The sequence below is a fragment of the Branchiostoma belcheri genome, unplaced genomic scaffold (genome assembly GCF_001625305.1).
Source record: "Branchiostoma belcheri isolate BF01 breed outbred unplaced genomic scaffold, Haploidv18h27 scaffold2, whole genome shotgun sequence".
Taxonomy (NCBI): Eukaryota; Metazoa; Chordata; class Leptocardii; order Amphioxiformes; family Branchiostomatidae; genus Branchiostoma; species Branchiostoma belcheri.
This window is the reverse complement of record NW_017803490.1, coordinates 8,523,027-8,536,246: the sequence shown is the minus strand read 5'-3', so window position 1 is coordinate 8,536,246 and position 13,220 is coordinate 8,523,027. Positions and strand designations below refer to the sequence as shown.

Genomic DNA, 13,220 nt, shown 5'->3' with positions numbered 1-13,220 from the left:
TTTTATCCTCAAGTTTTTAAGCATTCTTCTAGCTATAGTACATTTGCATTCTCTTCTTGGGGCTGTACGTGGTCAATTGAAAGAAGTTTTTTTCTACATGTCTGAAAATGTTAGAGCGATGATTCACTAATATGCAAATGAGGACAGCGATGATTCACTAATATGCAAATGAGGACACCAAGATGGCCACTGCCCCAGCTATATATGATGGCAACACGTGAATGTACACGATATACAGTTATTATTATCTGTGCAGCTCCCTTGTGTGTTTCACACAGCTTGAAACTTCGATCTTTAGTTGTTTTCCGACTTTTCTGGCTCCAGAGTCTCCACAGAAGTGCAACCCTGTAGTAATAAAGAAAACAAAACAAGAAATGTTAGTACTGAAGTTTGTTAATGTTAGGAATTTGTCACATTGCTTGTCATTCAGGTAACAAAGTGCTGGCACACAATGGAGTTCTAGTAAGGTACAAGTTTGCATACAAATTTATTCCAATTTTTTCTGAAACTATATTCGGGTAGTGAGTTTGCATAGAATGAAAAGGTATTGAGCTACAATTTTGCGCATGGATGTATTAAAACTTTTTGTTCTGGCTTTTGAAAACTACTGGAATGTGCAGAAAGAAATGGTACAGTTATAAATAATGATACATGGGTAAAGAGCAGGACTAGAATCAGCTGCAAGTTTTTGTGTTGTATGTGGAATCAGCACCAAGGACAGGACCTGGTGTTTCCGATTAGATGACACTACAATCTGCAAGCATGAGCTGTTAGAGAAATACTGTTGCTATGGCAACTATCAAACAACACTACAAGGAAGCAGAGCTGTGAGAGAAATGCTGTTACTATGGCAACTGCCAATCACACTACAACAACGCTGCAAGCAAGGGGAGAGGTGCTGTTGCTATGGCAACTGTTGCTAATCAACCCACCGTCCTGGTTACACTTGGCTGTTCTGTGGGTCCCTGATCAGGCTGGGTGGAGAAGTTAGGAAAAAAACGACGGGTGAGAAACCAAAATAAAACATTCCTCCTTTTTTATATTACAGCCTTGCAATGCTCATACATTTCCTTTGAAAATGTTGAGAACTGAATGCATGTGAGTAATAAAGTAACTATAACATCAGTTTTCTTTAATCTTATATTGCAGGATTTGTATGTAAGTTTACACAACTGTGAATAGTTTTATCAGGTTGGTAAGTCACTGAGTTAAGAGACTCAGAACCAAGTCTTTTATTCAGTCAACGTTTCAGTGACCATCTGTCACCTTCCTCAGGGCAATTCTGACTGGTTCACATTGCTCTGCAGCACAGGAGTTGTTGCTATAGATTCCATATAAAATTGCCCTGAGGAAGGTGATAGATGGTAACCAAAACGTCAGCTGAATAAAACACTTGGTTGTGTAAAAAGAGTCTCTTTATTAACACCCCCATGAAACTCCTTCCTCTTCGCCCCCGCCGTTCTGCTTCGCCCCCGCCCCGTTCTGCTTCGCCCCCGCAAAAAATCTGCTTCGCCCCCGTCGTTCCTCTACGCCCCCGGCGCAATTCTGCTTTGCCCCCGTCCTTCTGCTTAGCCCCCAATGGCGGCACAGCTCATAGTCGACACGAAAATCGTCTGCAAAATAACAATAAAGGCTGTGCCGCCAAATTTAAAGTAGCCCATGCTCCGGCAAACATTCTGGACCACCTTTCTGCCAAGTGGCGTTGCACAAATCCTTCCCATTCAAAAGTTTACCCCTACCTCACGGCCCGTCAGTGGTTCTTACGTTTATAAGTACTGGCGGGAAATTTCACTCACGGCTGTACTTATAAACGCCAGTACTTATAAACGTAAGAACCACTGACGGGCCGTGAGGTAGGGGTAAACTTTTGAATGGGAAGGATTTGTGCAACGCCACTTGGCAGAAAGGTGGTCCAGAATGTTTGCCGGAGCATGGGCTACTTTAAATTTGGCGGCACAGCCTTTATTGTTATTTTGCAGACGATTTTCGTGCCGACTGTGAGCTGTGCCGCCATTGGGGGCTAAGCAGAAGGACGGGGGCAAAGCAGAATTGCGCCGGGGGCGTAGAGGAACGACGGGGGCGAAGCAGATTTTTTGCGGGGGCGAAGCAGAACGGGGCGGGGGCGAAGCAGAACGGCGGGGGCGAAGAGGAAGGAGTTTCATGGGGGTGATTAACTGCTAGACAAAATAATGAGGTACTTACGAAGGGCGTCCGCTTGCCGAACTTGCTGTAGAAGGTGACCCTGACCTTCTTCCTGTGCCCGGTGCGCTGGTCGAAACACTCCACCATGTCAAATGGTGGTGAGTACAGGTGCAGACTGACAGCAGTGTTGGTGTGACTAGTGTTCTCTACTCGGTGCAGGCCCATCGAATCTGGGAGGACACAGAGGAAAAATTCTTATTGCAATTTAAATGGTTACCGGTACTAGTCTTAAACAACAGTTAGCCTTACACTTTACATGTTACACTTGTTGGGCTTGAAATACTGGGTGCATGTGCACCTGAGTGCACTCATGTGCACCCAATTTTTTTCTGAGGGTGCACCGGTGCACCCATTTATTTTCGTAGGTTTAGGTATGTAAAGATATAAATCTACAATAGTACATGTATCTAAGTGTCAGAAAAATATTAAAATCTTTGTTGTAGTAACGTTACTTGTTTAAGATGTTGAAGTTAGCTCCTATTTCATATTCAAGCTCAGCAGAGGAGCAGTAAGATCTGTAATTAGGTTTTGTTTTATATGGTTGGGTTTTATATGGTTAAGGTTGGGTGCACCAGTGCACATTTTTCCAAAAATGAATTTCAAGCTCTGAATTGTCATGCAACAATCTATATCTTAACCTACCATTGATATAAGCGACACCGTCTGTCTCGTACGCGTGTGTGTCAGTTTTCTGCAGCTCCTGTTTGTCCTCAGAATTTTACACAACACTTAGCCTTACATTCTACCTATAAAAACTGTCGAGCGACAGACTTTGAGCTTACGTACATTGTACCCATAGTGTTACAAACTTGATCTTGACCTACCGTTGATATAAGCGACACCGTCGGTTTCGTACGCGTGTGTGTCTGTTTTCTGCAGCTCTCGTTCGTCCTCGGAGTCGGAGGGCCAGGCGTACATCGTCTCGTCCAGACGCCCGTCTAGAACCTTCATGAAGCAGTGAGAGTCCGAATGGCTGTGGATTCCACTGGGGAACAAGAAAAAGAATCAACATTAACAAAAGCTGTTTCATTCACGAAAATTGCCTCCTTTCTTCTGAAACACAAGGACTTAAAATTGTCAAGAAATGAGGAAGATAAAAAACAAGACAAGAACTGAAGAGTTACCAAGTTGTTTCCTTCACAAAAGAAAAAGTGAGAAAAAAGCCAATGTCAGTTGTCAGCAAATTAAAGAATCAAAAATAAAAACTGTTGGACTTACAAAACTTTTCACTTTGAAACTTTGAAACTTCATTAGAATAACCATTAGCGGTGGACCCTGGGGTCCACCGCTAGTCTTCCTGGTATTCATACATACAGACATTATACAAACATAAGTCGACAACTGGACAAGTCACAAAACACATCTAAATCAATCAATAACATATTTACAATATACATAATTTAAAAAACTGACAATCCTGTCAAACAGTGCTTGTGACCTACTGATGGAGGTATTTGTGCAAACCGTCCTTAAACACTCTCAGGGATTGTGTGGACTGCATAACTATTGGAAGGTTATTCCACACACTAACAGCCCTGTACATGAAACACTTCATCAGTGCGTTAGTTCTAGGTTTGTCTAACAGAAAAGACTGTTTAGCAGCAAAACGGGTTCTATAACTATGCAAGTTGTTGACAGAACACAGTTGCCTACTGATACAAATAGGTTCGTTAGTGAGTGTTATCCTTTTAAATGTTGTCATGGTGTTTATTAACAATCTCGTGTGCACAGGTTTCCACTGTGGCTTCGACTGAAACAGACGAGTTGCCTTGTTCTGCATTCGTTGTAGAAGGTTTATGTTCGTTTTAGTTGTGCATGACCAAACTGGGCTACAATAATCAATGTGAGATAGTACAAGGCATTCTATGACAATTTTTAACAATGTCTGATCCATAAAATGTGCGCATCTTTTGATCATCCCCAGTGATCTAGCCATTTTCTTAGATGTTAATTTTGTGTGAGTATTCCAGGTAAGGAATAAGGTATGGTCACTTCTTTTTGAGCACGAAGAGCTTCTAATCTACATTTTTTGTACCACCCAAAATCAGACACGAGTATTCCCAGAACATGAGACTGGAAGTTCTGCCCCAGTACCTTTGAAAGATGCCAGACTGGGCCCAAAAGCTTAGATCATCTCCAGTTTTTGTCATAAACTACCAAACCAATCCATCAGCTGTTCTAGAGTTATCTTGGTGACTAACACTAACAGACCCATTTCCTTGTCAAGACCAGTAGAAGATTAGCTCTTCTGAAAGCTAAACTGGTTGGAGACCACTTCCAGTTTTTACTGACCTGCCCTGGCCCTCTCCCCAGCACAGAACAATGAGGTTGAACTTTCCGTTCCCCTGGTCAACAAGGTTTCGCGTGTATCTGTGGAAAAACAACAAGAATATCAGGAAAAACTACAATCACTATCCAGGGTTCTCACCAGGATTTTTTCACAGCATAGGGGTCAGGTACAGAAGGGCAACTTTCGCGGCACAAGTCCGACCACAGCAGGGGGTCTGGTATTCTTCCCAAAAGATTTTGAAACTCATAACCCCCTGAGACAATACTTTTTACTTATTGAAGGACAGATTTTGTGAAGTTAAGATTTTCCCTTTGCTATAGCTTAATTCTAAAGCTATGTTTTCATTTTTTGCAAGATTTATGAAAGTTCTCCCCTCAAAAGTCCAGGAGAGAACACTACTATCTTTATTGCCTAACCCCAGAAACAATTAACTATGGTGTCAAACAGCTACCTCAGCAGACTCAACGGTAACCAAACATAGTGGTGCATACCCTAAACCCACATTTAGGTTCAGGTCCGGATTCAAGTCCAGAGGTTTAGGTTCAGTTCCGGACTTGTAAGTCAGGACCTAAACCCATGGCATATACAAAATTGCATGTTGGCAACCTTGCAATGTTGTCTGGGTGAAACTTTGGCCACATAACATGGAGGCCGGTATTTGACAATGCCCGATGGCAATGCTTTTTTCATTTTGCAGCAAAGATTTTGCAATCTACGGAAGGTTTAGGTGGTTTGGAAAGAAAGGGGGTGTGTGAAATGGTCTTTTATGGTAATAAGTCCGGACTCGGTTCTTGACTTTTAGGTTTTTTTGGACTTGAACCTAAACATTCTTTTAAGTCCGGATCCAAGTCCAGTGAACCGGTATGCATCACTAATTACAAACGTGTAGAGTTTTAAAACATGACAGTCCTTGACCCACATAGAGAAGTGTCCATTATCCTGGTTACAAGACTTGATATCAATATAATAAAACCATGTGACTCTCACGAGGTGAATAATTATCTCTTGGCTCAGTGGGGTTCCTTTGTGTAAGACATTACACAAGACTGAACCTGAAAACTTTCAAACATGGACAGAAAAGTAACAATCTTTCTTCACGTTTTTGTCCTTTTTAAACCATTTCTTAATCAACAAACATTATTATTAAAACATTATTATTAACAAACAAAAAGCAAAAACAAAAGTAAAGCTTAAAGTTACAAGCAAATACATATTATAGTTACATGTATACATGTATATAGTAATAGCAGTAGTTTATGTTACATATATATATAAGTACAATAATAAATAAGTACATGAAGCTGTCATCAACTACTAAAAAGTACAAGTCTGTGTGACTAGTACTTGAGCTGGTAATTTTCCACAACTATTGTGCAATTGTATCCACCCCCCTAGGCAGTATTGGAGTCTGTATTTGGTGGTGGGACAACAACATATGATGTCCTGTTTGTGAACAGCCAGAGTTCCGGCTTCTTGTTTGAGAAATACCGTAATAAACAGTTTTCAACGAGGCATCTGTGTTTGACCAGCAGCTGACAGAGTGCTTGCACAGGTCTTGTCGGAATGTCCAAGGGTCGTATAAGGCAAATACACACCCATTGCACTGACCAATGGCATGGCAGGATTTTGTACATATCAACCAATCAGGATCCTGTATTACTGACACACCCCCTATTAAGGGTCTGAGTACTGTAGTACCATATTTTATTAGGTCTCTGTGTTAAACGATTTCTCAGCCTTTTTGCTACTTTGAAGGTAAAAACTGAAAGATTTTTTGACGTATACAAAACAACATTCTGTATCTGTGCTTGTGGAATTTTTCTGTTTGGAATATGACAAATGAGATCTTGAAATTAGCCCATAATACAACAGTTTGATGTGACAACATAGACCATATTGTTGGGAAAAACAAGTTTGCTGCTTGAAAAATAAGAGACCGTGAAATATGTCAGAAAATATGCAGTATAGAATTCTTTGTTAGAAAAATGTGAACCTGTAAGGTGTAATATGATTTTCCATAGCATAAGATATGCTATAAGATATTGCTATAAGATGCTTTAAGATATTTTTACTGCACCATACTTTTGGTATGCACTCCTGCACACATCAAATGTACATACCTAGGGTATGTTGCAGTAAAAATATCTTAAAGCACACTATTTCTCAAGGTGGCGATATTATGGAACCTGGTGATATTATGGACACGGATGTTACATCAGCATGGGTTGGGGTTTAGTGCGTGTGAAAATTTTTCGCGTGTGAAAAAAGCTGAACAATTGGGAAACACAAGTGATTAAAGACTCAGATTACATCTAAGTGTTTTTAAAATCATGGTAAGAAGTAAGTAGTTGTTAAGAGGTCCTAATAAACTAACACTTTTGTCTTCGAGACAAAAGACAAGACGTCTTGTGTCAGTCATAAGACAACCCCAGGGGTCCTCTTCTTTTGTTGAGGACCGAATCACGGGTTATGTTTTCTGCTAGCTCTCACGCTTGGCCTGATTTTTAGGACAAATTTCCCATGTGAAACAAACAGCTAGGAGCGAGTAGAAACAGAAAAACCCTACTCTCCAAGCAGAGGTTTGGGTTTGGGGTTATTTTTAGTGTGTTTTTAGGCTTTTTTATTCAGCACTGGAATGGATCTGTTAGCCTGGCTTGAACCCCACTGTTACATAGCCTCTACCAGGCTTCGGGAGGCGGCTGGAAAAAGTAGAAATCGGCCAAATAGAGAGATAGAGATAGCATGCCAAGGGAGTTGGTCTGCTGGGAGAGAACAGTTTGCCGCTCCCAAAGTCTAGTAAAGGCTAACTGTTACACCTCAGGGCTCTGGTCTAGCTATATAGCCAGCTTAAAATTCTTTTCCGTCAGCCCAAGTTCATAATCAGATTTGGTGAGGGGAGTGCCATAGGTGTGACACAAGTAACAAAGGTGCTCGCAATGTACGTAGGAGTCCGGGGGGCATGCTCCCCTGGGAAATTTTGGACTTTCAAGCCTTAAAAAATGCAATGTCCCACGTTTTGAGAGGCAAATCATAATGTTGAGAGTGGTTGTCAGTGGTCATTTGGATGTTTTCATATTTCTACCCAAGATCTTTTATAATCTTTTATAATTCTATCAGTCAAGGTTTTAAAACATTTCCGTCACACACCACAAAGTTCCAGTAATTGACAGAAATACCAGTGCTGACTAGAGCAATGGTTTAGCCTACACCAGGCCTTCCTAAGGGGTTATGCCTTTATGGATTCCAGTATATCATGAATTATGTAATGGCAATTAACTGTTATATAGAAAGAGGAAATCCAAAAGACAAATATGATAGCCTTTCAACTTGTAAAAAAGATTACAAACATTACTTCCTCAAATGTGTTAGAGAATTAAGGGCAGTGGTCGAATAGTAACACAGATTTCTCCACTGTGACATTCAACACTGAAGGTTAAAAAAACAAAACATTTCTTAAGGATATAATTTTCTAGAAAAATGCGGGCAGAAATTAAACTATACACTCATATCTTTATTCTAATTAATCTAAAAGATTCAAACTTAAGTAAAGTATGGCCAGAAAACCGCTTTTAAGGAATATTCTAGTGCAGTGCCACGTTTGGATTTGGCAGGGTATTTTTTTTTCTAGCCCTTAAATTTTGACCTTAACTTAAGAGGAAATTTTACCTGTGGTGGTCAAACTTGGCGTACTTGTACCACTCCCTGGGGTTACTCTTGTACTTGGACATGTACTCGTTCACTTCCTCCACGTTAATCTCGTTGTCCTGGAAGATAATCTTCAACCCCTGCACGAGATCGTCCAACGTTTCTGGATCAGGGAGGGGATTCTGGTCGCGCTTTTTCTTCAACATTTCGTCGATCGAGTTCCCTCGCTGTTCCAGATCAACTTCTGCCATGTTTGAGGGAGTAGAATTGTCAGAAAACCGTCCTGTGATTGTTATGGAGGGTATTTGAGGGGCGGATCACGAGAAAACCGGTCTCATGGACTCGTGACGATCCTTTCTGACCCGCAGGAAGAAATTTATGGTGATGTGTTTTTTTTTCCTCCGGTGCTTTCCTCCTACGTCATGTTTAGGGTCAAAGTTCAAACAATTTGTGTCGTCAGTGGTAGAAAAAGCTACTTTATCCCATAAAATTTCATTTTAAACAACAAAATATATTTTCATAGCATAAAGATGACTTTAATTTTGCTACAAATATAAATTTTGAAAAAATATTTTCGAAATAAAGCACTGTAGGTTGTAGTTTAGTCCATTTTAAAATATAGGGGTGCATAGTATTAATTTCTAAAAAAGTGACAACATATTTGATATAAGGGAGTTTAGACTCATATTAAGTTCTAATATTAAATCTATATATTGTAGTTAATATAATCATTTCATATTTGTATTCTGGATTATACTTTATACGATTAAACAAAAAAAGTGTCCCCTATTTTTATAGTTCAGACGTCCCTTGATGACGTCGGCAGTCCGGAACCAAGAGGGGAGGGCGGAACTCTGAATTTCGACATATTTTTGGTTATTTTAGGTAGAATTCAACATGATAAAAGCAATAGTAGTCTTCAACAACCACGGGAAACCTAGGCTCATCAAGTTTTTCCAACATTACGTGAGTATCTGTGTCATTTTTCGTGTAATTTGCGTTAAAATTGTGTATGATCAACAGTTCGAAGTCTGCAACGCAACCCAAGAAAAATTATATTTTAGGAAGTTTTCTTACGTTTTTGCCTTTGAGCAACTTTCATTAAAAAATAGAAACACACTCTGTGTTTTCTACAGCGTAATAATTGAGTAGGTCTAGCAATACGTAAGACATTTAGAGCGTTAAAAAGATGGCATGTTGACGAATTTTTGTTGACAGAAAAATTATGTCACACATAAATCACATGATTGTCTGCCTTCTGTTTTGAAAAAACAAAATTTTTGGCCTAATCTAAATCAAAAACCATTTAGTTTCTATCAGTGATACAAGCTATATTGTACATTTTTTGTGTACTTGGCTTACAATACAACAAGCTAAATTTTTTGGCCCAATACAAAATTGGGTCAGAGTTTATCTTTCATTATGATTACCGAAGGAAAACATATTGTTTTTGCTCAGTTTCTTCTTCTTCTTCTCCAAACAGTGACCTTATGTTTACCGAAGGAAAACATCTTGTTTTTGCTCAGTTTCTTCTTCCTCTTTTTCTTCTTCTCCAAACAGTGACCTCAATGACCTGAACCAATGTTGTCTCTTACCACCGTAACTGGTGTTGGGTTACACCATGTTGCAATTTTATAGTAGGAGGGATTTAGACTCCTGTCTTACCATATATAAATAAATAATTTGAATGTGTTTGAGTAAGAATTAACAGAGCAGACCATATATGAGAAGGTAAGCATTTATGCATTTGCTTCGCAAATGTTATCTTTCTAGTGTTTGTTTGTTTCAATAAATCCATCTTGTTTTCCCAGAATGAAGACATGCATGCAGCAGCAGATCGTACTTGAGTGTTTGTTTGTTTAGAATGACGTTTCTTTGTTTGTTTGTACAGAATGAGGACATGCAGCAGCAGATCGTACGTGAGACGTTCCATCTTGTCTCCAAGCGGGATGAGAACGTTTGTAACTTCCTGGAGGGCGGAAGTGTTTGTTTGTTTGTTGATAATGACATGTTTGTTTGTTTGTTTGTACAGAATGAAGACATGCAGCAGCAGATCGTACGTGAGACGTTTCATCTTGTCTCCAAGCGGGACGAGAACGTTTGTAACTTCCTGGAGGGCGGAAGTGTTTGTTTGTTTGTTAATAATGACATGTTTGTTTGTTTGTTTGTACAGAATGAGGACATGCAGCAGCAGATCGTACGTGAGACGTTCCATCTTGTCTCCAAGCGGGACGAGAACGTTTGTAACTTCCTGGAGGGCGGAAGGTGGGCCTCGGGCAAGAGCTCAGACTCAGAGAAGTAACCGTGCCTCATTCACTCCCAAACTTCACAGATCACCTCCTGCTAATTACTTAGTAATTTAAAAAAGTACCTTAATTGCTCCTAAAACTAGAGTGACTCAATTAAGTGTCGAAATTTCTGAAAAAAAAAAAGCATTTAGTTTGATTGTGCTGCACCTCAGCTGAGTAATGAAAACAACCAAACAAAAAAATCACTGTAAAGCTGTAAAATTGAAAAAATTGTGATTTTGGCAGTACACACTGTTTTAATTCAGAAAAGTACAGTAGTTACAATCAGTCAAAGTTTCCTTTGCAACAATTATCACTGATCACCACCCACTAATTGCCCTAATTAACTCAATTCTCGATTCACCTTGATTGAGGATGAAACAAAAAGAAAACAGAAGAATCACTGTAAAACTACAATTTAAAAATTGTAATTTTTGCAGTACTTAAAATCTGAATTAAAACAATCAGTCAAACTTTACTTTGCAACAAGTGTAACAGAGACATTATATATTTGTATGACAAATTGCAGAAATATACTTGTATACTAATCAAATTGCATAAATATACTTGTATACTAATTAATCTTTATGGCAAATTGCGAAAACTGCCATGCAACAAGTCTAATATCTACATTCTCTTCGTACAGAACAGGGACTACTATACTGTTTGATTACTACTAGTACTTACTAATGAAGTAAAAGTTTGGAGATCAGATGCAGAATGCATAAAAGACATTTTGTGCATGATATATCTGTATGAAACAAATCTGTACCAAGATTTCACTGAAATTTAGAATGAGAGGTCATGAGAAATGAGCTTGATGGTAACATACAATTGCAACTTGACTCAGGAACAAGCTTTTGGTGATCTGTGTCTTACATGCAAGAGCTTCAGCAATAATCATGCATTTCAGGCTAATGATCCAACATTTGTGCATGAAATTGTATCGCGAAGCATCAATTCAGCAACGAATCATAAGGAAATATATTTCTGTTACTACATTTCAACACTGTGATAATAATCATTAAATTAAATGTTAATTGCTTGAAGCTCTTGTAGCTTGGGAACCATTTTTAAAAATCTTTTACAATAAGTAGACATGGCATGGTCATTTTCTCATCCATGTTTTTTTTACAATGCCAATTGTAAAAATTCTGTACCACTTTGTGAGTAGCAAATGTGTAAATGATATGAATATATACTTTTATAAATTTCAAAACCTTGATTTGAATGCAAGCAACCATATATAAAAAAACACCCCTTTTTTCCATGTTCAGCCTTAAATGCACTAGCTTGCAATGACCATTTTTTTCAAAGCTAGGTCTTTATTCATGATCAGCAGCATTATAGTTTATGTACAATTGTACATACAAACTAACCTCACAGTTTGATTTTTGCTGTTGCTGCAGTTTGATCGGAGGTTCAGACTACAAGATTATCTACAGACACTACGCGACGCTGTACTTCGTGTTCTGTGTGGATTCTTCTGAGAGTGAACTGGGCATTCTGGATCTCATCCAGGTATGGGTTTGTTTGTTTGTTTGTTTGTGTGTCTGTAGTTATAATTTTATTGAATACAGTAGTCACAGGAAGTGAGGGGTCATGGAGGTCAAAAAGTCTGTCAAAAAGCAGTTACTCAAGCAACTGGATATGATATTGGAAACGGTCAGACGTTTCAGGTAGCATCCACTACATGTACCTTTTGTCAGTGACACTGGAGACTTGTCAGAAAGGCAGGTTTTTAAGTACAAACTATCGATTGATATGCAAATAAGTGAAAACACGTCCAAAAGAAAAAAGTTAGACAAGTCAAGACAAGGATGATGCAAATTAGTCAAATAGGTCCTGTTGTTTCAAAACAGGATTTAGTCTGTGCTTTAGCTATTTTTAGATGCAGAATAAATGATTTAAAAGATCTCACATCCTCCTGTTAAAGTCTTGAACTGTGAACAACTTTTTTTTCTCCCTCAGGTGTTTGTAGAAACTCTGGATAAGGCGTTTGAGAATGTTTGTGAGCTGGATCTTATATTCCATGTCGACAAGGTGAGAACAGTTTACTTACAGTTCCAAACTGATTATTACATGCCAGGTGTCTGTTTGAAGTATATTTTAAAAAATATGTTTGGATAACAATTTGTTTGAACAATTGTTGAAGTATTTTTGAATGTGCTGAAAGGTCACTAAGTGTGTTGCTGAATGTACCATTGTTGAATGTTCTGCTAGGTTCACTCCCATAACCTGTGTTGTTGAATGTGCTGTTGTTGAATGTTCTGCTAGGTTCACACTCGTAATGTGTTGCTGAATGTGCTGTTGTTGAATGTTCTGCTAGGTTCACTACATCCTACAAGAGCTGGTGATGGGTGGAATGGTGTTCGATGAATGTACTGCTGTTGAATGTGCCGCTAGGTTCACACCTGTAAACTTGTGTTGCTGAATGTGCTGTTGTTGCATGTTCTGCTAGGTTCACTACATCCTACAAGAGCTGGTGATGGGTGGAATGGTTCTGGAAACCAACATGACGGAAATAGTCACCAGGATAGAGGAACAGAGCAAACTGGAGAAATCCGAGGTCTGGTGGTTTGTTTCAAAAGTTAAAATTAAAATCCTTCCTGCATCACCCATCTCCGTTTCTGTTGCCCTTGGCCACACATACATGATACATGTAACAGTGCAATCACTACAGCAGGGGGCTAGTCCACTGGTAGCGGTGTGTGTTTAACTCTCATGCTGTTTCCCAAATTCTGAAAGCTAAGCAGAGAGCAGTATGTGCCATTTTAAAGTCTTTGGTATGATTC

The 13,220-nt window shown here is 39.1% G+C and overlaps 2 protein-coding genes across 3 annotated transcripts in view; one reads left to right on the top strand and one right to left on the bottom strand.

Annotated features, from left to right (window-relative positions):
* Positions 1 to 228: 228 nt before the first annotated feature.
* LOC109468940 (cysteine dioxygenase type 1-like) lies at positions 229 to 8,569 on the bottom strand. The gene is made up of 5 exons (XM_019767319.1): positions 8,159 to 8,569; positions 4,495 to 4,572; positions 3,027 to 3,187; positions 2,203 to 2,372; positions 229 to 345 (listed from the first exon to the last, which is right to left on the bottom strand). Exons 1-5 carry the CDS (start codon positions 8,386 to 8,388, stop codon positions 295 to 297), a joined length of 690 nt encoding a protein of 229 aa, XP_019622878.1. The 5' UTR covers positions 8,389 to 8,569; the 3' UTR covers positions 229 to 294.
* Positions 8,570 to 8,945: 376 nt separating this feature from the next.
* The window catches only part of LOC109468880 (AP-3 complex subunit sigma-1-like), a 6,746-nt gene continuing 2,471 nt past the window's right edge, over positions 8,946 to 13,220 (top strand). The window contains exons 1-5 of one of the 2 annotated variants that reach the window (XM_019767257.1): positions 8,946 to 9,103; positions 10,311 to 10,402; positions 11,835 to 11,946; positions 12,397 to 12,468; positions 12,887 to 12,994. In XM_019767257.1, the coding sequence (XP_019622816.1) occupies positions 9,035 to 9,103; positions 10,311 to 10,402; positions 11,835 to 11,946; positions 12,397 to 12,468; positions 12,887 to 12,994 (453 nt within the window). In that variant the 5' untranslated portion in view covers positions 8,946 to 9,034. Of the gene's footprint in view, positions 9,104 to 10,310; positions 10,436 to 11,834; positions 11,947 to 12,396; positions 12,469 to 12,886; positions 12,995 to 13,220 lie in introns of both variants that reach the window. The other variant, XM_019767256.1, reaches the window with a different exon arrangement.